This window comes from Podarcis muralis, chromosome 16 (genome assembly GCF_964188315.1).
Source record: "Podarcis muralis chromosome 16, rPodMur119.hap1.1, whole genome shotgun sequence".
In the NCBI taxonomy this organism is placed as follows: domain Eukaryota; kingdom Metazoa; phylum Chordata; class Lepidosauria; order Squamata; family Lacertidae; genus Podarcis; species Podarcis muralis.
The window spans coordinates 8075180-8100333 of NC_135670.1; the positions used below are offsets into that span (position 1 = coordinate 8075180).

The 25154-nt window shown below is 49.0% G+C and overlaps 1 protein-coding gene across 3 annotated transcripts; it reads left to right on the plus strand.

The window, feature by feature from the left end:
• Positions 1 to 266: 266 nt before the first annotated feature.
• On the plus strand, positions 267 to 10184 carry LOC114586722 (protein S100-A16-like). Of its 3 annotated transcripts, none has more exons than XM_028710466.2 (3): positions 267 to 441; positions 3456 to 3646; positions 6727 to 10184. In XM_028710466.2, the coding sequence occupies exons 2-3, from the start codon at positions 3476 to 3478 to the stop codon at positions 6880 to 6882; spliced, it is 327 nt and encodes a 108-aa protein (XP_028566299.2). In that variant the 5' UTR covers positions 267 to 441; positions 3456 to 3475; the 3' UTR covers positions 6883 to 10184. The 3 variants fall into 3 exon arrangements, with proteins under 3 accessions (XP_028566299.2, XP_028566297.2, XP_077776153.1); XM_028710464.2 differs by lacking the exon at positions 267 to 441 and adding an exon at positions 1932 to 2103; XM_077920027.1 differs by lacking the exon at positions 267 to 441 and having other exon boundaries at positions 3329 to 3646.
• The last annotated feature ends 14970 nt before the right edge of the window (positions 10185 to 25154 follow it).

Genomic DNA, 25154 nt, shown 5'->3' on the forward strand with positions numbered 1-25154 from the left:
CCTCCAGCACAGATTTGTTTTTGTCTTATACATTTTGGCTATTTTTATGGGAGAAAGGTTGGAGGGTATGCAGCCATACTTTTCACCTTGCACTCTGTCACGGAGCGATACTCCGTCTCTCCTGCGAGAATTACAAGATTCTCTGATTTTGCAACTTTATGGCTTTCTTCATTGCTCCCTGATTCCAGTGTCAAGTGAGTGGCAGAGATTAACCTGGAGGAACGCCCCTGGAACAAAGAGCAGGGAGGGAATTTTTCTCTTTCAAAGGAAGTTGGAGCCAGCCTCATGGCACAGGTGCTGTGTGAGAGGTTTGAGGCGCCCAATCTCCTCTAGCCTTCCTCTAGCAAACGCTGACGAGACAGACAGACAGACAGAGAGAGAGACGGTTGCAGGAGTCTTTGGCCGACGTAACGCACACCGCACAAACCGCCGATCTGCAAGGTAAGGAAACGTCCAGGAGGTGGCAGCCCGTTTGCTTATCAGGTAAGTGGGGAAAGGCTTCCTTTAGAGGACCCTATGACAAAAAGCTAGGGATGCGGGTGGCGCTGTGGTCTAAACCACAGAGCCTAGGGCTTGCCGATCAGAAAGTCGGCGGTTCGAATCCCCGTGACGGGGTGAGCTCCCGTTGCTCGGTCCCAGCTCCTGCCAACCTAGCAGTTCAAAAGCATGTCAAAGTGCAAGTAGATAAATAGGTACCACTGCAGCGGGAAGGTAAACGGCGTTTCCATGCGCTGCTCTGGTTCACCAGAAGCGGCTTAGTCATGCTGGCCACATGACCCGGAAGCCGTCTGCAGACAAACATTGGCTCCCTTGAACTGTAAAGCGAGATGAGCGTGCAACCCCAGAGTTGTCTGCAACTGGACCTATTGGTCAGGGGTCCCTTTACCTTTACCTTTATGACAAAATGCTAGTCTTCTTTCCATTTAGAACATAGCTAGGAACCTCTTGAGCAGCAGGATGTGCCTCCCTAGGCCTTGGAGGAGCAAGCACACATAGTTGGACCGCTCCACAGCTAAAGTCCAGCTGATCTCTGTCTGATAATACCGACGGGACCAGGGCCGGATTTAGGTTTGATGAGGCCCTTGGGTTTGTCCACAGACAGCTTTCCGGGTCATGTGGCCAGCATGACTAAACCGCTTCTGGTGCAGCAGAACACCGTGACGGAAACCAGAGCGCACAAAGACATCATTTACCTTCCCGCCTTCTGACAGTAAGAGGTGTTCAACAGTGGAATCGTCTCCAAAAACCCTGGAGGTTTTTAAAGAAGCAGTTGGAGGGCCATCTCTCAGCTTTAGCTGTGATTCCTTACTCTGTATTTCCAGCAGGAAGAATGAAAAAGCCCATTTTTCTATGTTTCTTTGTTTCACAAAAGTTTATTCACCACTTGACTGTTTGTTTGTTATTTTAAAAAAAGTCAAATCGGTTTACAAAAAAAAAAAATTCACCAATAATAATTAACGGTGATAATTTAAAACTTCAACAAATTAAATCCAGGTCAAAATTTGCACCAACTTTCTTAACATGTAGATAGGCTTGTCAAAAGATCAGCATGATTTCAGCAGGTGCCAAAAAGAGAATTCAGAGATAGCAAAAGGCACACTAAAATATTGATTTCTTCCAAAGATGGAATGGGTCTTATGTGGCCCCACTTGCCTGCCGTGGGGCAAGGCGATCTCGCGGGTGAACTTGTCCCAAGTTGTTAAGGGCTTTATTTACTACTAACAGCAACACCTTGAACTTGTCCCAGCTTGTAGCAAATCAGCAGCCGGTGCAGTTGCCTTTGAGCACAGGATATTCTGATTTTGCAACGGCCTTGGTCTCTGACTTGCTTCCTGATCCCAGTGCCAGGTGGGCCGTGCAGTGCTATTCAGAGGAAAAGTCCCGAAGGGAGTGTCTGGGGAAAGGGGGGTGGGAGGGAATGTTCCTCTTTAAAAAGGAAATGGGAGCCGGCCTCGTGACGTAGGTACCTAAACTGGAGCTGGGAGGTGCCTAATCTCATAGAACCCCCCACTCTGACAAAGCACTGGGGGGACAGGACTGAGACAGACAGACAGACCCAGATTTCTTTGGCCAACACGCCATACACTCGGCAATTGTTGCAAGGTAAGGAATGTTCAACATGCCGCTGTCCGTTTGCTTATCGGACGGGCCCGAAAGGGTGAAATGCAAAACTTTCTTTCAAACTCTGAGCAAAAGGACGTGTCTCTGCAGGCCATTGTCCCGCCGACATGCCAGAGAAATGACTCCACAGAAGGGAAAACATCTGGTATAAAAGAGGCGGGAGGGAGGGGGAAGGAATCGGGAATGAAGAACTCAGATCTGGTGTTTGGGGAAGGGTCTTGCCAAGCCAGGGATGGGTTAAACCACAGAGCCTAGGGCTTGCCGATCAGAAGGTCGGCGGTTCGAATCCCCGCCACGGGGTGAGCTCCCGTTGCTCAGTCCCTGCTCCTGCCAACCTAGCAGTTCGAAAGCACGTCAAAGTGCAAGTAGATAAATAGGTATCGCTCTGGCAGGAAGGTAAACAGCGTTTCCGTGCGCTGCTCTGGTTCGCCAGAGGCGGCTTAGTCATGCTGGCCACATGACCCGGAAGCTGTACGCCGGCTCCCTCGACCAGTAAAGCGAGATGAGTGCCGCAACCCCAGAGTTGGTCATGACTGGACCTAATGGTCAGGGGTCCCTTTACCTTGCCAAGCCACTAGGTCTTGACCTGAGCTGGGCTGACGCCAGTCTTATCTAATTGCCCCATTGGTATTCCCTAGGCCCACCGAGGTGAGTTAAGTTGACACAAGGAGATGGATTCCCCACTAACTATTCTCTGTCTGACATTGGTCTATCTAGCTCAGTGAGCCCTACACGGGCTGGCAGCTGCACTCCAGGGTCCACTGCGCTCCGGGGGCTTCAGGCCGCTATCCCCAAGCCTTCGGAGTGCAGCAGGAGTTCCCGCTGTGCTCTGAAGGCTGCGGATAGCCACCTGAAGCCTGGAGAGCGAGAGGGGTCGGTGCACACTGATCCCTCTTGCTCTCCAGGCTTCGCACAGTTTCCCCTCTCTACGCAGCGCCCCTGCAGCGAAGCGGGAGGGGAAATGGAAGGGGCTCCGTTTCTCCTGCTGCTTCGCTGAAGGGGCGCTGAGCAGAGAGGGGGAGAATCCCCCCCCTGTTCTCCCCCTCCTATGGTCCGGTGCGTCCTATGGTCTGGTGCATCCTATAGAGCGAAAAATACGGTGGGTGCGTCTTATGGTCTGGTGCGTCTTATGGAGCGAAGAATACGGTAGGTTAGGCGGAGAGATTGCAGTTGGCCCAAGGGCAGCCAAGCAACTTCATGGCCACAGGGAGGATTCAAACCCAGGTCTCTCCCAGGTCCTGCACCGACCCTCCAGCTGCTACACCACACATGTCCTGCGCATGAACTGGGGAGGGATCCTGCTGGTGAGTGACGCACCTCTGCTCTTCTTCTAGGAGCCAAGGGAGGAGAGGCCATGGCGGGCAACCTCTCTGAGCTGGAGGAGGCCCTCCTGACGCTGGTGAGGAACTACGACAAATACGCCGAGAAGTCCTTTTTCCTCAGATACTTTTTCGTGAAACAGGGCAAGATCAGCAAGGAGAATTTCGGGAAGATGCTCAACGAGGAGCTCAGCCACGTGCTGTCGGTGAGGCGAAGGGCAGCGGTGGTGGCGGCGGCTAGAGAACATGCTTCCTCATCTAGCTAAGTATTTCCAGCACTGACTGGCAACAGCTTGCCAGGGTTTGAGGCAGAGAGATCTAGAAGTATTGCTGACAGCAAAGGACCCCAATATATTCCAAGATAATTTTTTAAAAGATTTGGAAATATGGGGGGTGGGGAGCGAAACTCTCTTTGTTGGGAAGAATTTCAGCCATGAAAATGAATGGATTACCAAAAATGTTGTTTTCATTTCAAACTGCACCAATTGTTAATAACACGGGCTGCTTTAAAGAATGGCAAAAATAAATCCCTAGATTTGTCTGGCAGGGGAAGAAATGGAGAATACAATATAAAATTTTGATAGATGCTAAAGGAAGAGGTGGCTTTCCCGACCAGACTTTCATTTATATTATGAAGCATCCTGTCTATGTTGGTTAAAAGAATGGATTGTGTTGGAAAACAGTTGTTGGACTTGGAGGGCTATGGTATTAAGTTTGGTTAGCATGCAGGTCTATAGTATGACAATGCTAGAATACATAAGAACATTTGAACCATGTTATTAGAAAGAATTTCCTTTTGGAAAGTAAAACACCTCTATGGCTTTCAGCTATAGAAGCAATCTTGTTGAAAAAAACTTAATATTTTGGACGTTTTGGACTTTACCAACCAAGAAGTAAAACTGAAGAAACTATGAGGAAGTCAGAAACTATGTGACGGGTTGAACAAAGTGTTTAAAGGCAACAAGGAAGACAGGTTTATGGACCAAAGTTCCCAGTTTTAGAGGGAAATAGTAGAAAATAGAGAAAAACTAATTTCTAGGGTTTATAAGATATTGTTAGAATGGGAAACAAAAGATGAAATGGTTAAATCTGCCATGATTCCGTGGGCTAGAGGTGTGGATCACAACACAGATTTAGATCTATGGGAGAAGTTGTCGAAAACAGATATGAAGTTTACGGCATGTTATGCTTTGAGAGAAAATTATATGAAAATGATTTATAGATGGTACTTCACCAAGTAAATTGGCTAAAATGTCTAAGTCAGAATGAGGTACGTGTTGGAAATGTAAAGCAACAGAAGGTACATTTTATCATATGTGGTGGACTTGTGTGGGATATTGGGAGACGCTATACAATGAGATAAAAATAGTAATTAAGAGATCTCTCCCCCAAAAGACCAGAATCTTTTATTTTAGGGTTAACCGCATCAGATGTACCAAAGAGCAGTTGAAATGGATGGAATATGCAGAATTAGCAAGTTTTAGCTAGTAAAATCAGAGAAAAATATGAAACAGCTTTCAAGGAGGATTGGAAAATGTTTGTATATTGTTAAAAGAAAGATTGTAAACACATTATCACACTAGCAGGTTTGGAGTAAGTTCAGCGGCAAAAGTTACAGTGGTGCCCCGCAGGACGAATGCCTCGCAAGACGGAAAACCCGCTAGACGAAAGGGTTTTCCGTTTGCGATGCACTTCGCAAGACAAATTTCCCTATGGGCTTGCTTCGCAAGACGAAAACGTCTTGCGAGTCTCGCCATTTCCCCCCCGCTCCCCCCCCCTTTTTCAAAGGCGCTAAGCCACTAATAGCCTTTTAGCAGCTTAGCCGCTAATCCTTTAATAGCCGCTAAGCTGCTAAATCGCTAATAGCGCTAATCCTCTTAGCTGCTAATGGGGTTGCTTCGCAAGACGAAAAAACCGCTAGACGAAGAGAATCGCGGAACGGATTCTTTTCGTCTTGCGAGGCACCACTGTACTTTGAGAATACAGTCGTACCTTGGTTTTGGAACAGCTTAGTTCCCGAACGTTTGGGCTCCCGGACGCCTCAAACCCGGAAGTCAGTGTTCCCGTTTGCAAACTATTTTCAGAAGCCGAACGTCCAGCATGGCTTCCGCAGCTTCTGATTGGCTGCAGGAGCTTCCTGCAGCCAATCAGAAGCCACGCTTTTGGTTTCCAAACGTTTTGGAAGTCGAACGGACTTCCGGAAAGGATTCCGTTCGCCTTCCAGAGTACGACTGGAAGAAGTTATAATTATAATATACAGCAGCTGAAGATAACCTCGACACAACCATGGGAGGGAGGGAGGAAAGTCAACTTTTAACAGTAAATGTATGCTGGAAAGTATTTGACTACAGTGGACACTCGGGTTGCGGACGTGATCCATGCGAGATGCATGTTCGCAACCCGCAGTGTTCACAACCTGCAGCAGCGCATCTGCGCACACGCGGGTTGCGATTTGGCGCAACCTGAAGCGTCCTGGTACTTCCGGGCTTTGGCAGTCCGTAACCTGAAAGAACGCGACCCGAAGCGTCTGTAACCCGAGGTCTGACTGTAATTGTATTTTATTTGTGGCAGGGAGTGGGAGGTTTTCCAAACCTTTAGGCGTTAGGTCTTCCATTCCTGCCAGTGTGGTGTAGTGGTTAAGAGCGGTACAGTGGTGCCTCGCAAGACGAAAAGAATTCGTTCCGCGATTCTCTTCGTCTAGCGGTTTTTTCGTCTTGCGAAGCAACCCCATTAGCGGCTAAGAGGATTAGCGCTATTAGCGGTTTAGCGGCTTAGCGGCTATTAAAGGATTAGCGGCTAAGCTGCTAAAAGGCTATTAACTGCTTAGCGGCTTAGAAAAAGGGGGGGGGGGAGCGGAAAAAAATGGCAAGACTCGCAAGACGTTTTCGTCTTGCGAAGCAAGCCCATAGGGAAATTCGTCTTGCGAAGCACATCGCAAACTGAAAACCCTTTCGTCTAGCGGGTTTTCCGTCTTGCGACGCATTCGTCTTGCGGGGCACCACTGTAGTCTCATTGTCTAGGGAACCGGGTTCGCGTCTCCGCTCCTCCACATGCAGCTGCTGGGTGACCTTGGGCCAGTCACACTTCTCTGAAGTCTCTCAGCCCCACTCACCTCACAGAGTGTCTATTGTAGGGGAGGAAGGGAAAGGAGATTGTTGGCCGCTTTGAGACTCCTTAAAAGGGAGTGAAAGGCGGGATATCAAATCCAAACTCTTCTTCTTCATCTTCTTTTCTCACTAGTTCCGTTCCTTCTCCTCCCTGCTCCTTCCCTGTCACTCCCATCCAGAACACCGACAGCAAGACTGCCGCCCAAGAAATGTTTGCTGAAATGGATTTGGACGAAGACGGGAAGATGAGCTTTGACGAATATTGGAGGCTGATCGGTGGCATCATCAACCAACTTCTGCACGTGAAGCGACAGGTTCAGGAGCGTGACGGATGATGGAGAACGGGAGCCTGCAGGATAGAACATGTCAGCTGCTGCCCACCCCACCCCACCCCAAGCCCCACCCTGCCCCATTCCTGCCTTAACTTTGCCATCGTTCCAGCTCCCCCTACTGGCCAGGCTGCACAGGACATTTCCCAATGGCAGATCTTCTGGAAGCCGAACTCTACAGAAGATCGGGAACATGGACCTGTCCGTGGAAACTGCCTGTCCGTCTGTTCAATGCCTCTTGATGGCTGCACTCGGGACGCCGTGTCTAGGAGGGTGGTGGGCAGTTGGAGGGAGGGGCAGGCCACGCCTTGGGGAGTTGCAACCAGACTGTCAAACTGCGACAATAAAGACTGGACTCTGAGTGTCAGAGTCATGTGACTTCCTCTCTGATCAGCTCAGAGTTAAGCTCGATGTCCGAGGGTTAGAGGAGAAGGAGGCCATGCACAGCCTCCATGGTCAGAGGCATCAAAGTTTCTGAATACCAGTTGCTGGAAACCTCAGGAGGAGAGTGGGCCCTTGAGCTTGGATCCTGATCGCCACTCTCCTCCCACAGGCAAATGGTTGGCCCCCGTGAGAAGAGAATGGTGGCCTGATCCAGCAGCCTCTTCTTATGTTCTTATCCTCTTTTAAGGTCATCCACTGCTGCCTCTTGTGGCAGTGAGTTCCATAGTTCAGGCACTTAAAAAAACCAAAACCGTTTACAGTGGTACCTCAGGTTACAGACACTTCAGGTTACAGACGCTTCAGGTTACAGACTCCGCTAACCCAGAAATAGTACCTCGGTTAAGAACTTTGCTTCAGGATGAGAACAGAAATCGTGTGGCGGCAGTGAGAGGCCCCATTAGCTAAAGTGGTGCCTCAGGTTAAGAACAATTTCAGGTTAAGAACGGACCTCCGGAATGAATTAAGTACTTAACCCGAGGTACCACTATATTACAACAGCGCATGAAAATCCAAGTTGGTGTATTGGTTCGCTTTGTTAAAAGCAGCGCCAACTGCTGGAGTTTCCTATTCCTTCAGAAGCAGTACATTCCCTAACATCGTGGCCTGCATAGGCCAGGATGGAATAGACTCTCTCCAACCTTCTGAACGCACACTCCTTGGGCTAGCCGACCTGATAACTTGCATGTACAGTGGTTCCTCAGTTTAAGAACAACCCTGTTTACAAACGATTCAGTTTACGAACTCCACAAAACCAGAAGTAGTGTCATGGTTTGAGAACTTTACCTCGGTCTAAGAACGGAATCTGAACGGAGGAAGGGCACCGGCGGCGGGAGACCTCTTTAGGGAAAGCGTGCCTCGGTTTAAGAATGGTTTTGGTTTAAGAACGGACTTGCGGAACAGATTAAGTTCGTAAACTGAGGTACCACTGTACAAGCAACGAAAGAAAGAAAGAAAGAAAGAAAGAAAGAAAGAAAGAAAGAAAGAAAGAAAGAAAGAAAAGCAAGCAAGCATCTTTCTTTCCGGCCACTGCAGGCATGTTCTGCGTTCCAGGACCTTTTTCCGGTTGCAGTTCAGTCCCAGTCCAGAACTGAAGCATCTGTTGCCCTATGACTCCTCTAGCAGGACCTGCCTCTCATAGGAGGGTCCACAGCTGTTTGATGCTTTCAGGATTTGTGCCTTGCTGCTAGCAAACATCTTAGAGCTAAGCCCCAGGGGTGGACGTGCAACAGAAAAAATATCACCTTCTCCTGAGGCCATTTTCTTTTATCTGTGTCTAATCTTCCAACAATGGGACGCAGGTTGTGCTGTGGGTTAAACCACAGAGCCTAGGACTTGCTGATCAGAAGGTCGGCGGTTCGAATCCCCGCAACGGGGTGAGCTCCCGTTGCTCGGTCCCTGCTCCTGCCAACCTAGCAGTTCAAAAGCATGTCAAAGTGCAAGTAGATAAATAGGTACCGCTCCGGCGGGAAGGTAAACGGCGTTTCCGTGCGCTGCTCTGGTTCGCCAGAAGCGGCTTAGTCATGCTGGCCACATGACCCGGAAGCTGTACGCCAGCTCCCTCGGCCAATAAAGCAAGATGAGCGCCGCAACCCCAGAGTCGGCCACAACTGGACCTAATGGCCAGGGGTCCCTTTACCTTTTTAATCTTCCAACACCTTCACTGGACTTCCACACGTTTTAGTGTTAAGCGAGAGGGAGAAGAACATATTTTCTCTATCCACTTCCCCCATGACGTACATAATGGAATTGATCTGCAGCGCTAAATGTTTAGGTACAGTAAATATTAGGATTTAATTAGAACTCGTGTGTTATAACTGGAATATGTTCTAAGACAGTTTCAATGTGTCTTAGAAAGGGGGTTATGCAAGGGGGCTGAGGTGTTTAATTGGTGTTTATATGTAAAGACTGTGAGAATGTAATCCAGATCCACTGCGTGGACCTACGTCTGAGCAACAGCAATGAGCATGTAAACAGTTACTGTTATCCTGCTGCACCCTGAAGGCTTGCGGATAGCTGCCTAAAGCCTCCGTAGTGCAGCGGGAGAGTTCCCAATGCGCTCCGGGGGCTTCAGACTGCTTCAGCGAAAGCAACGCGAAGCCTCCGGAGCGTGGGGGGAGCGCTCCCTCTGCACATTGGAGGCTTCGCGTTGCTATCGCTGAAGCCAAGGAGCCTGCATTCGCTCCATAAGACACACACACACATTTCCCCTTAATTTTTGAAGGGGGAAAGGTGCGTCTTATAGAGCGAAAAATGTGGTAATTAACCTAGGTAAACGTCCTAAATTTGTACCATTCTTTAATCCTAGTCTTAATCCTTAATCTTTAATCAACAAGGGTCGCGTAGTGATTTCAGGCTCTTTATTGCAACTTGTAAAACAGTGAATGAAATTCCCCCCCAAACCTCATGATTTATACAATGAGTCCCGTCTGATTGGCTGATTCTGCTTCCCTCCTGGAGCCTGATTGGGCTGCTCCTGCAGGCCAATCAGTTGCTGCATTCTAGGATCCTGCCGGCCTAACAGGCTGATTAACTTCCTCCTGAGGTCTGATTGGGCTGCTCCTGCAGGTCAATCAGGTTGTTGCAATCTAGGAACCTACCGGCCTATTGTTCAACTTTCCAAGCTTAGTAGACAACATCAGGTTAGCTAACACCTGGGGGGATTAAATTAGTACTTAAAAGCATCCGAAGAATGGACCATTAGAATAAAACGGAATAAAGGAGATTAGGAGATGTCTTGGACTGAAGTGCTACACTACTGTGAGGAACAAACCCCTCTTGAGATGACCATGCTGTAAGATCTGGACCCCCTCCGTGCAGACTGGAGGTGTAAATCTGTGAATAAACCGTATTTCTTAAAGCCACAACAGTCTCCGCTGTGTCTCAGTTTCCCATCGTTCAGCCCAGACACTGAGGTCCAGCTCCGAGGACCTTCTGGTGGTTCCCTCACTGCAAGAAGTGAAGCTACAGGGAACCAGGCAGAGAGCCTTCTTGGTAGTGGCACCCTCCCATCAGATGTCCAGTAAATAAACAACTACCTGATTTTTAGAAGACACCTGAAGGCAGCCATGTTTAGGGAAGTTTTTAATGTTTGGCATTTTATTGTGTTTTTAATATTCTGTTGGGAGCTGCCCAGAGTGGCTGGGGAAACCCAGGCAGATGGGAGGGGTATAAATAATATATTATTATTATTATTATTATTATTATTATTATTATTATTATTATTATTACACAGGCCCTATGTGTGTGCCCAGAACCCCATGGGGTCTTGCGGCAGAGAGAGGGGCAGGCACCCGACTGTTGTAACAATAATTTTTATATACAGTGGTACCTTGGGTTACATACGCTTCAGGTTACACACTCCACTAAGCCAGAAATAGTGCTTCAGGTTAAGAACTTTGCTTCAGGATAAGAACAGAAATCGGGCTCCGGCGGCGCGGCAGCAGCAGGAGGCCCCATTAGCTAAAGTGGTGCTTCAGGTTAAGTACAGTTTCAGGTTAAGTACGGAACAAATTAAGTACTTAACCTGAGGTACCACTGTATTTCTGTCATGCCACCTCTTGCTCATCATTTCTCTAAGCTAAGAAGTCCCAAAAGGTCAACAGCATCTGGGGAGGGACACAGGTTCCCCATCCCACATCTGGAACCTTTTTTCCACACAATTGCTAACTAATAGATGGACGCGGGTGGCGCTGTGGGTAAAACCTCAGTGCCTAGGACTTGCCAATCGTATGGTCGGCGGTTCGAATCCCCGCAGCGGGGTGAGCTCCCGTCGTTTGGTCCCAGCTCCTGCCCACCTAGCAGTTTGAAAGCACCCCTAAGTGCAAGTAGATAAATAGGTACCGCTTTATAGCGGGAAGGTAACAGCTTTTCCGTGCACTGCGCTGGTGCTGGCTCGCCAGAGCAGCTTCATCACGCTGGCCACGTGACCCGGAAGTGTCTCCGGACAGCGCTGGCTCCCGGCCTCTTAAGCGAGATGAGCACGCAACCCCAGAGTCGGTCACGACTGGCCCGTACGGGCAGGGGTACCTTTACCTTTACCTAGATGGACAAAACTCTGACTCTCCTGGTGCTGTTCGACTCCCATCTGACCCATCAGCCAGGATGGCCCTTGTTTGGGGATGTGGCCCCACAACACCTGAAGGGCCATCCCTTTCCTAAGCCCCGATAAGAGAGCCGAAATGACGAGCTTTCCAGAACGACGGCCGCATTGAACAGAAATGCATGTTCATGCGCTTCTGCGTCCTGAGCACCAGAGGGCAGCAGAGGGAGCTGGCAAAAAAACACAGGGCCTCCCCTGTGGAATGTGCAACACACACACAAACACACAAACACACAACTCCTGCAGTGGGCGATGGTCAACACAAGGTGGTAGCACAGGCCAACCGATCGCTCCCTCTGTGATGCTCATTCCAAAGTCGCTTCTGAAATGGCTCCCAGCATTGGAACAACTCTTAAAATGAGAGCTAGACGCTCGCACTCTTTCAAATCCGTTCGTTTGTTTGCTTCTTTATTTATTTATAAAATTTCTATGCCATCCTTCATCCGAGGATCACAGGGTGTGGTTTGCAGTATTAAAAAAAAAACAAATAATAGGCGAAGGATTTATACGATCTGAAGAGAAACCAGAGTACAACAAAGCGAACTGGACTCCTTGGCTGGTTTTGAATAAACATTCACAAACTTTTTATTGATAATAATCAGCTAAATAGTTTGAGGATCAATACAACTGTGTAACATGCAGAAAACAGCATTTTTTGAGAAATCAAAGACTGGAACTGAGGGAAGTCGGGGGTGGGGGTGGGTGGGTTCTGTGGGGGGAGGGAGGAAAAATGGGGGGGGGAAATAAGGATGATATATTTCTGGATAATATGTTTTGTTTTAATTTTGAATGAAAAGCTATTAAAAAATTAAAAAGAAACAAATAATAATAAACTGCATAAAAACAAACAAAACAAGAACTCCGCCGACGTAGTTTTAACAAGCTATATAGATTGTTTAATTAGCCAAAGGCTGGGAGAAGAGAAACGTCTTCTCCTGGCGTGCTCTCTGTTACATGCTCAGAGGCTTCCCTGTCACCTCCTGAGCTAAGCAGGGATTTGAACTCGAATCCCAGAGGTGATGTTGAGGGAGCTGTAAAAAGCCCCCAATCTTTCTCTCTACATCTTGGGCAATTGGGACAACCCGATTCCCTCCAGCTATACTACAGTTCCCATCAGCCAGTGCCAGTCCCAAGACTCGGCGCATCGTAATACAGTGGTACTACAGTACTTAATTCGTTCCGGAGGTCTGTACTTAACCTGAAACTGTTCTTAACCTGAAGCACCACTTTAGCTAATGGGGCCTCCCGCTGCTGCCATGCCACCGGAGCACAATTTCTGTTCTCATCCTGAAGCAAAGTTCTTAACCTGAAGCACTATTTCTGGGTTAGTGGAGTCTGTGACCTGAAGCGAATGTAACCTGAAGTGTATGTAACCTGAGGTACCACTGTATATACATCACCATCTTCATAAAAGATGATGGGAGAGTTGCTAATAAACTTTGCTGCGTGGAGTGTCTCTGTTTAGGGTTACCAGACAAACACACACACACACACACACACACACACACACACACACACACACACTTTCCTATGATATTCCGTTCCCTCCTGCTCCCATCAACCGGCTCTTCCATCCTACCCCTGTCAATCATAAATCAGTCAGCCCTGCCCACTGAGTGTGCTCAGCCCTCAAAGATCTATTTGAGGGTTTTTCCTCACTGGAAATTCTTATTTTCCCCAAAGCTTTATTTCTTTCGACAGAGAGGCATTACTTCTCCAAACTTTTGGGGTTTCCCCAGACGTGCTGCTTGTCAATCAGGTCAACCAAAGGCCTGGTTAAAAAGGAACGTTTTTGCCTGGTGCCTAAAGGTGTATAATGAAGGCGGCAGGAAAACTACCTTGGGGAGAGCATTCCACAGATGGGGAGCCACTGCAGAGAAGGCCCCGTTCTCGTGTTGCCACCTTCCGAACCTTTCAAGGAGCATCTCCACCCCCATCATTCTGCCCGGACACTGAGGTCCAGCGCTGAGGGCCTTCTGGCGGTTCCCTCGCTGCGAGAAGCCAAGTTACAGGGGGCAGAGGGCCTTCTTGGTGGTGGCATCCGCCCTGTGGAACGCCCTCCCACCAGATGTCAAATAGAACAACAACTACCAGACTTTTGGAAGACATCTGAAGGCAGCCCTGCTTAGGGAAGCTTTTAATGTTTGATGCATTACTGTGTTTTAATATTTTGTTGGAAGCTGCCCAGAGTGGCTGGGGAAGCCCAGCCAGATGGGCAGGGTATAAATAATAAATTATTATTATTATTATTATTATTATTATTATTATTATTATTATTATTAGGAAGCACACAAAGAAGGGCCTCAGAAGATGATCTCAGGGTCCGGATAGGTTCATACGGAAAGAGGCGGTGCTTGAGGTATTGCGGTCCTGAGCCGTTTAAGGCTTTGAAACCAGCACTTTGAATTGGGAAATTAATTGGTAGCCAGTGCAGTCGGACCAGGATCGGTGTAATATGCTCAAACTATCTTGCTCTGGTGTGCAATCCGGCTGCTGAATTCTGCACTAGCTGAAGTTCCCGAACCGTCTTCAGAGGCAGCCCTACATATAATGCATTGCAGTAATCTAACCTTGACCAGAGGGACGTGGGTGGCGCTGTGGATAAAACCTCAGCGCCTAGGACTTGCCGATCGTCAGGTCGGCGGTTCGAATCCCCGCGACGGGGTGAGCTCCCGTTGCTCGGTCCCAGCGCCTGCCAACCTAGCAGTTCGAAAGCACCCCCGGGTGCAAGTAGATAAATAGGGACCGCTTACTAGCGGGAAGGTAAACGGCGTTTCCGTGTGCTGCGCTGGCTCGCCAGATGCGGCTTTGTCACGCTGGCCACGTGACCCGGAAGTGTCTCCGGACAGCGCTGGCCCCCGGCCTCTTGAGTGAGATGGGCGCACAACCCTAGAGTCTGGCAAGACTGGCCCGTACGGGCAGGGGTACCTTTACCTTTACCTTTAACCTTGACCAGAGCATAGACAACAGTAGTCTTCAGTTTCCCCAGGACATTTGCAGGGTGTGTATGTCTTCCCTGCCGGGTTCTACAAAGGGCAATGTCGAGACGAAGGAGGGAGAGAAAGCTGTCAGCCCAGGTTGCCACTTAGACAGGTTGTAAGTAAGAAGACAGGGGCAGTCAGAGGTTCATGGGGCAGCACCCCCAAATGCTTCACTCCCTGCTCGGACCCCCCCCCCCAGCTCCTCTCCATGCTGGGCTGTGGAGTGAAAGAGATCTGGCAACAGGTTTCAGCAGCCGGCCCAACCTTTAGACCAGTGGGACGTTTGTCCTGGCTAGCGGCGAAGAAATCCCCTTCTTTGTTTGCAAATAAAACTAGTGAGGTGGGGAGGAGCCTCCCACTGGTCTCCTGGCAACCCGAGGAGAGTGCGTGTTTGCCGAGTGAGTCATTCCTTCTCCCCAGGCATCCTGCTCTCCTTCTGAACACTGCTGGGTTGAGCTGACTCACTTGGCGGAAGAGGGGAGGGATTGGACCAGACTATGCAGAGGGAGGGATGCAAGTGGCGCTGTGGGTTAAACCACAGAGCCTAGGGCTTGCCGATCAGAAGGTCGGCCGTTCGAATCCCCGCAACGGGGTGAGCTCCCGTTGCTCGGTCCCTGCTCCTGCCAACCTAGCAGTTCGAAAGCACGTCAAAGTGCAAGTAGATAAATAGGTACCGCTCTGGCGGAAGGAAAACAGCGTTTCCGTGCGCTGCTCTGGTTCGCCAGAAGCGGCTTAGTCATGCTGGCCACATGACCCGGAAGCTGTACGCCGGCTCCCTTGGCCAATAAAGCGAGATGAGCGCCGCAATCCTGGAGTCGGCCACGACTGGATCTAATGGTCAGGGGTCCCTTTACCTATGCAGAGGGAAGAGACATGTAGCTGATTGGGATGGTGACTCTGAGCGAACTGGGGAACATGCTTGTGGGGATAAGTGTGTGTGTGTGGATGAGGAGATCCACGAATCCTCTTGGCCATGGTGGCCGAAGTTCTAAGAAAGCAAAGGCAAAACTTTGTTCATACTAGAGACGTCAGTCCCTATGTTACTACCTTAAACAGTTATAGAGTCTCATGCTCTACCGACTGAGCTGTAGTTGAAAACAGCTGGAAGGCACCAGCTTGGGGAAAGGTATCCCATAAACACACTTGAGCCCCAACTGAACTTGGTGGGGCTTCCTTGTGAGTAAACGTTAGAGGATCACGCTGTTAGCATTCCAATGCAGCGGAGGCGAACTTTCCCCCAGCTTCAGCCCCTGGATCAATTATTTTCTAATTGCCGTTTGGCTGCCCATTTCCTGACCCCAAATGCAAGATCTGGCTGGCCTGATTTAAGTATAGGAGAAATGGGAACGCGCCCATAAATTTGCATGCATGCGTGACAGATGTAAGGAAATAAGAAAAAGCCGCAGGTTTGTTTCCTCTTAGCCCTGAGAAGTTCTTTTATGGATTAGACTAACTGAAATCTTCAAACATCAAGGGACTGAAGAGTTTGCAGCTGGGGGGAGTCAGCGTCTAACAATGTCTGGGGAGAGAAGGGGGGTAAGGATGTAGATGAGGTGCACATTTAAAGGCAATTTTACCTAATTTGTGCTTTCTGAAACGCTAGGCAAACTAAAAAACAGCCACCCTCCGAAGCCCTCAGTTCCTCGAATTTTGCCACGCCCCATCATGCGTACAAAAATGCATATATCTGGGTAACGTTAAAGGTAAAGGTAAAGGTAATGGGACCCCTGACCATTAGGTTCAGTCGTGAACGACTCTGGGGTTACGGTGCTCATCACGTTTTATTGGCCGAGGGAGCCGGCGTACAGCTTCCGGGTCATGTGGCCAGCATGACTAAGCCGCTTCTGGCGAACCAGAGCAGCGCACGGAAACGCCGTTTACCTTCCCGCAGGAGCGGTACCTATTTATCTACTTGCACTTTGATGTGCTTTCGAACTGCTAGGTTGGCAGGAGCAGGGACCGAGCAACGGGAGCTCACCCCGTCGCGGGGATTCGAACCGCCCACCTTCTGATCGGCAAGTCCTAGGCTCTGTGGTTTAACCCACAGCGCCACCTGCATATCTTGGGTAACGTTACTTGTGCATAAAAAAATGGGCTTGCCAGTGAAAAAGACGCAGAAGGATCCATTGTTTTAGGGGAAATGTTACTGGAATAATGTACATCTTAAGGAAAACTGCACACAAATTGCAAAAAAGCGAAACAAGAAAACCACGAGTTTTCAGGAGGAAGAGGCACTGAAAGGATGCTGAATTTTCATGAGGATTGGTTAATAATAATAATAATAATAATAATAATAATAGCAGCAGCAGAAATAACAATAACAACAGACAGATGTGGAAATGTGGAGAAAAGACCAGAATGCATTGAGGGGATGAGAAACTGAGAAAAAACAAAATTATAAGATTCATCCAACCCTCTTCCTCACTAAGTCCTGCCAGATAATCACTATCATCATAATTTTATTGTCAAAGGCTGCTCTTGAACTCGGATCCAGCTTACGGGCTTTTTCGTAGCGGCTTCTGGTTAGCTACCGTGAGAACAGGATGCTGGACTAGATAGGCCCTGATCCAGCAGGGCTCTTACTCTTTATGTTCTTACTCAGAGTAGACCAAACAGCTGCTTGCTTTATTTATTTATTTATTTATTTATTTATTTATTTATTTATTTATTTATTTATTTATTTAAATAAATAATCCATAATGCCATTTGGGGATTATATATATATATATATATATATATATATATATATATATATGCAGGTTTTGGTGTCCTCGGGTGTCTTCCCGTGTAAAAGTTGGGGTGTCTAGGCGGCGTTTCGACGAGGTCTCACTCGTCATCTTCAGGCTGGTGCTTTCGGCTTCTTGTTACTGGAACAGAGCAGGATCTCAGTGTTTGAGTTCCTATAAATACTGTTGAGGGGTGAGGTGTATAGCCTCCAATGTTCTGGGCCGAGAGGCTATACACCTCACCACACGGGAAGACACCCGAGGACACCAAAACCTGCATACCTATACCCGTGAAAATCTACGAAAGCAAATATATATATATATATATATATATATATATATATATATATATATATAAAAGCTCTTTACAGCAATAAAATGTACAATCTGTGCAGTATGAAAACCATAAAAACAGCCATTAATTCACCATTTGTAGAAGGAATGCGTTCTTAACAGGCAGAACGAAGTTGCAGAAGAGAAAAAGTTTCCAGCAGGTATTTAAAAGCTGGCACAGAAATCTCTAGTGGCAGAGAGTTCCGCAGGACCGTGCCGACCGACACTGAAAGCTCGGCTTCTCGCCTGTTGTCAAATGAGCCTCGCCAACTTGATTGTGTCGTGCCCGTTGCCCCTAGTAGGTCTACTCTGAGCAGGGCTCAGACAAGGTTCCAGAAAGTGGGTGGTTTCCCCCAACAGGCTGAAGTTGCTTGTTTCGGGAGTCACCGGTCTTTGCTGCTGAAATCGGGGCCTGTTTTACGGGTGACTGGCCATGGGACAATGGAGGCGCTTATTCAGATGTGCTGGGCGACGGGAAAGGCAGAGAGGATTCGAGAGCCGGGCACGGGACAGAGTGTGACAAGAAGACAAAAGGGGTTGCGTGCCTGCGTGCGCAGCTAAATAAATGGCTAGCTGCCTGTGTCACGTGCGCAGCTCAGAGAACTAAGGTCTGCAAGTTTGTGCAGGCAGCCTTGATCCAAGAGTAAAATACACTCCGGCCCTAAACTGCGCTCTTGAGAAGACACAAGAATCGATTTGTTTAAGCTGCATAAAAAATGTAGCTTCGAAAGGCAAAAGATTCAAAAGGCAGAAAATTGCAGCTTTGACTTATGGAGCTGCCCGGCGCTGTAAGACACCGGCAGGAATTCCTGCATCGCAGGGGCTGGACTAGATAACTCTGGGTGTCCCTTCCTATGGTTCTGTGAAAAGAAGCAGAAGATCAACAGGTGGAGATGGTCAGTACCTCCGTCCAGAGGCTTGAACTCAAGATCATCTGTTGAAATCGAGCAGCAATGAGATTTAGGACTAGGCCAGAATTCCATCCCCATCTCACCGCTTGAATTAATCCTGTTGACTTGTGGAACTCACCGCCACAAGACCTGGGGTGGTCAATAGCTTTAAAAGACGATGGCGCCTGTTATTACTACTGCTCATCAGGAGGTAGTGCCAATACAATTACCAGGCACAATTATTAAATGAACCCTCCATGGACAGTGGCACTCTACCTTTGAAGACCCATCACTGGGGGACAATAGCAGGAGGGGATGATTGCTCGCATGCTTAAGCCACTTCCGCCTAAGGAGGAGGTGGGGTTGCGGGCTTCCCGGCCCCTCCTCATGCGTGGCGGGTGGTGGCCAGCCCCGCATGATTGGGGGGATTCCCGGCCTTGTCATCCCCTGGTCTGCCAATCGGCTGTCTCGGGGGCGTGGCCTGCCCTATTTAAGGCAGGACGCGGCCAGGGATCTCCCTCTTTGCTCCCTGCCAGCTGTTCCTGCTTTTTCCCACCCTCCCACCCTATAAGCTTTCCGTTACTTGACCTTCTTATGGACCTTGGTTGGTCACCAATTGAGGGGCCTGGTAGGAATTTTCCCACTTGGCAAATTGGCACCAGCCACGTGGTTTTCGCCTAGGGTAAAGGTAAAGGGATCCCTGACCATTAGGTCCAGTCGTGACCGACTCTGGGGTTGCAGCGCTCATCTCGCTTTATTGGCCGAGGGAGCCGGCGTACAGCTTCCAGGTCATGTGGCCAGCATGACTAAGCCGCTTCTGGCGAACCAGAGCAGCACATGGAAACGCCATTTACCTTCCCGCCGGAGTGGTACCTATTTATCTACTTGCACTTTGATGTGCTTTGGAACTGCTAGGTTGGCAGGAGCAGGGACCGAGCAACGGGAGCTCACCCCGTCGCGGGGACTCGAACCGCCAACCTTCTGATCGGCAAGTCCTAGGCTCAGTGGTTTAATCCACAGCGCCACCCACGTCCCTCGTAGCAAATCGTCACAACTTTCTGGGTATTGGCGGTTAGGCATTGGTATTGTTCTGTAGTTGGAAGAGGGGAGGAAGCGCCATCACCTGCCCCACATATTGAAGGATAGTCTGTTAAAGGATTCGGGGGGGGTGGCCCTGTCCGAAGCCTAGGGAGGTGAGGGCCCAAGGCACGCCCCCTAGCAGTGACCCCGGGGGAGTTCCTAGTAGATGTGCATCAGCAGGACTCCCCCTACTGGTGGTTAACCCTTCCCGGACTTCAAGCGGACGGGCTGGAGTTGGATATAGTTGGTTAGGACCAATGCCTAAGCCAATACTGCTCATCACCTGTAACCAATAAAGTTGTGGCCTTTTTTAGCCCATTAACCTTAATAATTGTGTCTTGTGTCATTATTTCCACTGGGGGGGACAGGAACTCACCACGCAACGGGCTTCCCAGTGGGGCATCTGTCTCGCTGCTGCGGGTGACAGATGCTGGACTACTTGGGCCTTTGGTCTGACCCAGCAGAGCTCCGCTTAGGCTCATAGCCCAGCTAGTTAGGGACAAAGCCTCCAGGAGCAGGGGCTGTCTACCTTTGAATAAGAGGCCCTCTAAGCTGGGGCAGAGGGACGCGGGTGGCGCTGTGGGTTAAACCACAGAGCCTAGGACTTGCCGATCAGGAGGTCAGCGGTTCGAATCCCCGCGATGGAGTGAGCTCCCATTGCTTGGTCCCTGCTCCTGCCAACCTAGCAGTTCAAAAGCACGTCAAAGTGCAAGTAGATTAATAGGTACTGTTCTGGTGGGAAGGTAAACGGTGTTTCCGTGCGCTGCTCTGGTTCACCAGAAGCGGCTTAGTCATGCTGGCCACATGACCCGGAAGCTGTACGCCGGCTCCCTCGGCTAATAAAGCGAGATGAGCGCTGCAACCCCAGAGTCGTCCACGACTGAACCTAATGGTTAGGGGTCCCTTTACCTTTACTTTAAGCTGGGACAGGGACTCAGAACCCAGATAAAGGAAGTCAAGTAAAATTAAATTAAGCTTCCTCCTCATCTACTAAGACAAGAATAGGGGAGCTCAGGCCCAAGGGGGCGGGTGTTGGAGGGGGCCCAGACCTCTCTGCTTGGCCCTCGGGACTCTTCCCAGGCCACTCCCCCCTTAGTGGTCTTCCTCATCACCCTCCTCAAGTATCTCTGCCTTGCTGGGACGTGTCCTTGAACTCTGACCCAACTCTGTGTGGACGGACGGAGGGCAGAAAGGTGCAGGTAGAAACATAAGCAACGTTTACAGCCTTTGCCCCTGGATCCATCCGCCACTGGCAGGTGGCCCCTGGAATGTATCTTTGGGAGAAACCCGGCCCTTGAATGGAAAAAGGCTCCCTGTCTCTTTATCGGGCGGAAGGGACAGAGGAATCTGTGTAGTCCCCCCTCCGGCAGGACCTTTGCAAAGAAAGCTGGTTTCCGTTTTTCCTGGCTAGGCAGGAAATCCATTTGGAGGTTTCTGAAGTTTGTGAGTTTCAGTCCAGTTTTCTGCCTCTTTCCAGATGCCAGATGCTTTGCTTGGTTTTCCCCGTGGCAGGCCAGGCCCCAGGCAGCTGGGATGGGCGCTGCGATTACAGTGTGTGTGTGTGTGTGTGTGTGTGTGTGTGTGTGTGTGTGTGTGTTCCTCCGAGCGATTCCTCCAGTCTCTGCTGCCCAAAGTTTTGCAAGGCTGAGTCATCTCCTCATGATGGAGCTACTCCCTTTGCCCCGAGGCGCCACGCCCTGGCATGGTGGCTGAGTGCCAAGCCGTGAGGGAAGTGGCGTGGAAGGAAGTCTAGCTTGCCACTTGCAAAAGGGGATGCAGCTCTCAGTTGTGGGTTCATAGGCAGCTGTCTTGTACTGAGTCAGTCCATTGGGTCCCTCTAGCTCAGCACGGTCTGATCTGACTGGCAGAAGCGGTCCAAGATTTCAGTCTGGGGCCTTCTCTTACAAGGCAGAGACTCTGTCACTGAGCCCCTTACTATGATGATTCATCCCACCTTACTGGTTTTTCGAACACCTGGAGACTCATGCTTATTTATTTATACCCCGCCCATCTGGCTGGGTTTCCCCAGCCACTCTGGGCGGCTTCCAACAGAATACAGTGGTACCTTGGGTTAAATACTTAATTCGTTCCGGAGGTCCGTTCTTAACCTGAAACTGTTCTTAACCTGAGACGCCACTTTAGCTAATGGGGCCTCCCGCTGCCGCCGTGCCGCCGCCACGCGATTTCTGTTCTCATCCTGAAGCAAAGTTCTTAACCCGAGGTACTATTTTGGGGTTAGTGGAGTCTGTAACCTGAAGTGTCTGTAACCTGAAGCATCTGTAACCCGAGGTGCCGCTGTATTAAAATACAATAGTCTATTAAACATTAAAAGTTTCCCTAAACAGGGCTGCCTTCAGATGTCTTCTAAAAGTCTGGTAGTTGTTTTTCTCTTTGACATCTGATAGGAGGGTGTTCCACAGGGCGGGTGCCACTATCAAGAAGGCCCTCTGCCTGGTTCACTGTAATCTCACTTCTCGCAGTGAGGGAATTGCCAGAAGGCCCTCGGAGCTGGACCTCAGTGTCCGGGCAGAACGATGGGGGTACAGACACTCCTTCAGGTATACTGGACCAAGGCCATTTAGGGCTTTAAAGGTCAGCACCGACACTTTGAATTGTGCTTGGAAATGTACTGGGAGCCAGTGTGGGTCTTTCAAGACTGGTGTTGTGTGGTCTTGGTGGCCGCTCCCAGTCACCAGTCTAGCTGCCACATTCTGGATTAGTTGTAGTTTCCGGGTCACCTTCAAAGGTAGCCCCACATAGAGCGCTTTGCAGTAGTCCAAGCGGGAGATAACCAGAGCATGCACCACTCTGGCGAGACAGTCCGCGGGCAGGGAGGGTCTCAGCCTGGGTACCAGATGGAGCTGGTAGACAGCTGCCCTGGACACAGAATTGACCTGCGCCTCCATGGACAGCTGTGAGTCCAAAATGGCTCCCAGGCTGCGCACAGGACTGGTATAGTACCAACTCCAGACTTCTGAATCCAAAGAAGGGGAACATGAATTTGCATCCTCAATTTGCATCCTTGGACAGCTCCTTTGCTTTCTTACGGAAGGGTTTTGTGCTTCTGCAATCATTTCCATTTGCATCGAGGTTTCCAAGTGAGCGAGCTTTTATCCCTCCATGCAAAACTGCCCCCCTCCCCTTTGCAGTAAATCACAAGATTTAAACAGGAAGGAGCAAAGCGGTGGAAATATCTGGGATGCAAAAAGGTACAAACGTTGGTTTGTAGGTATAGATGCAAATTTCAGAATTAAAGAGCAACAGGTGGCACGACAACCGAGACCCCCATCCAAATCAATTAACCCGCCGCACACCTCGGATCACCACAAAACCAGTTCTTTGACTCCAGATTAATTTTGGAACAGATCGTGCTTCAGATCCAATCTCCCCCCCCCCCTTCAATTATATCCATTCATGATCTGAAATGAATTTTTAATATATCTTGCTTTTGGGAGTGGTGTCGCTCGGTGATCTGCTAGCTCAGTGACAGAGAACAAGGCTGTGAAGATTAGATCTGTTCTTTAAGGCGTGTGGGTCAATTAAAAAAAAGAAAGAATGTTCGCTGAAAGCTAGAACAATCGGAAAAATTAGGCACGGTTATACAAGGCGGGGGCGGGAAAATATTAGTTCACAAAGAGCTCTCACGCCACCGTCACCCTCGCAAAATCAATAGAAAACCTCGCATGAAAAAGTTGAGACTCGCCACTGTGGCCCCACCCACTTTGGTGGCCTCTGGACCCGCCCACCCCTGTCTTGCAGTCCTCAGAAGGTCCCCTATGAGGGTATGCGGGGGACAGGAAAAAGTGACCCTCCCGTTAAGGAGAGATCCATCAGGCTGTAGCAAATGGAGCAAGAGGGGAGATTCAGGATCTAGAATCATAGAATCATAGAGTTGGAAGAGACCACAAGGGCCATCGAGTCCAACCCCCTGCCAAGCAGGAAACACCATCAGAGCACTCCTGACATATGGTTGTCAAGCCTCTGCTTAAAGACCTCCAAAGAAGGAGACTCCACCACACTCCTTGGCAGCAAATTCCACTGTCGAACAGCTCTTACTGTCAGGAAGTTCTTCCTAATGTTTAGGTGGAATCTTCTTTCTTGTAGTTTGGATCCATTGCTCCGTGTCCGCTTCTCTGGAGCAGCAGAAAACAGCCTTTCTCCCTCCTCTATGTGACATCCTTTTATATATTTGAACATGGCTATCATATCACCCCCTTAACCTCCTCTTCTCCAGGCTAAACATGCCCAGCTCCCTTAGCCGTTCCTCATAAGGCATCGTTTCCAGGCCTTTGACCATTTTGGTTGCCCTCCTCTGGACACGTTCCAGTTTGTCAGTGCCCTTCTTGAACTGTGGTGCCCAGAACTGGACACAGTACTCCAGGTGAGGTCTGACCAGAGCAGAATACAGTGGCACTGTCCATCATCTCTGCTAGAAGGCAACTCCAATGGCCCCCTTTCTCCATCAGCTGTCACCTGCCAGCAGTCTTTAACATCAGCAGTAACATCTAGACCATGGGAGCGTTTCAGCCCTGTTCTTGAGTTTGTTTAAAACCTAAAACAGCTTTATCTTGTATTCTTTTCTTTGAATTTGTGCCACTTTGGTTTTTAAACCCTTTTGTAAAAGCAGCACTGTAATTTTCACAGCTGAGTCCTCAGCCCTCTGTTATTGCGCTTTGCTTTCTTCAAGATGAGCTTTGTTTAAAACTTGCTGTTTAGGTTTTCAAACCTTTTTTTGTAAATTCAGTATTAGAAATTGTACTCTTGAGTCCTCAATCCTTTATTACTGCACTTTGCTTTCTCTAGGTCGAGCTAGCATCATAATACATCAGAATTTTGGGGGTTCTACCCTTCTTTGAATTTTGGTCATTTAAAGTTCATGATTTTTCTATTTCCTTCTGAGGAAACTGAAAAGTTCAGTGAAATGAGGTTTGTAGCCGGCATCCCGTAAAGGCTTTGTTCTATTTTAGGTTTTTCAATTTTTTTCCCTTAAGCTTTTTGATTTTTATTGATTTTTATTATTTAGTTGATTTCCACAAGATAATATTTATAGTCGATTACTTCTCATTTCAGGGATTTTCACGGCATTTTGTGCAATTTCTCAGTTCCTTGACTGTCTTTTTTCTATTGATCCATCAGGCTGTAGCAGATGGAGCGAGAGGGGAGAAGCAGGATCTCTCCATCATGTCCGCTAGAAGGCAGCTCCAATGGCCTCCTTTCTCCATCAGCTGTCACCTGCCAGCAGCCACTCAATCAATCAGCAGATACTGGGAGGGAAGGGAAAGAGGGCCATTCTATCAGCTCTGCTGAGATACCAGTGACCTTTGCTTCTGCCTTGCCTTAAAATGCCCCACCCCAGCTGCTCATGAGAAGACCTTGTAAACTCAGATCTTGCTCTTTCCTCCGCCCTCCCAATCCATTTTCCTTTTGTGCCATGTCTGTTTGAGGATTGTAAACCCGAGGGCAGGGCGCTGCCTTCTTTGTGTTGATCTGTAGGTTTTTCTAGGAGCCTTGTTTGGCAGAAAGGTGAGATAACGATTCTTCAAATATTTTTTTTGTTTAGTGGGGTTTCCCCCCCACCCCTTGTCTCTTCCGGGATCAAATGCCGGCTAGGCCTCCCTGTTATAAACTGGATCGGTGCAGAGTGATTCACCCAACCTGCCACCTCCTTATCAAACTCACATTTTTTTCGCCTAATGCAAACAGGAGGTAACAATTTGTGCAAATC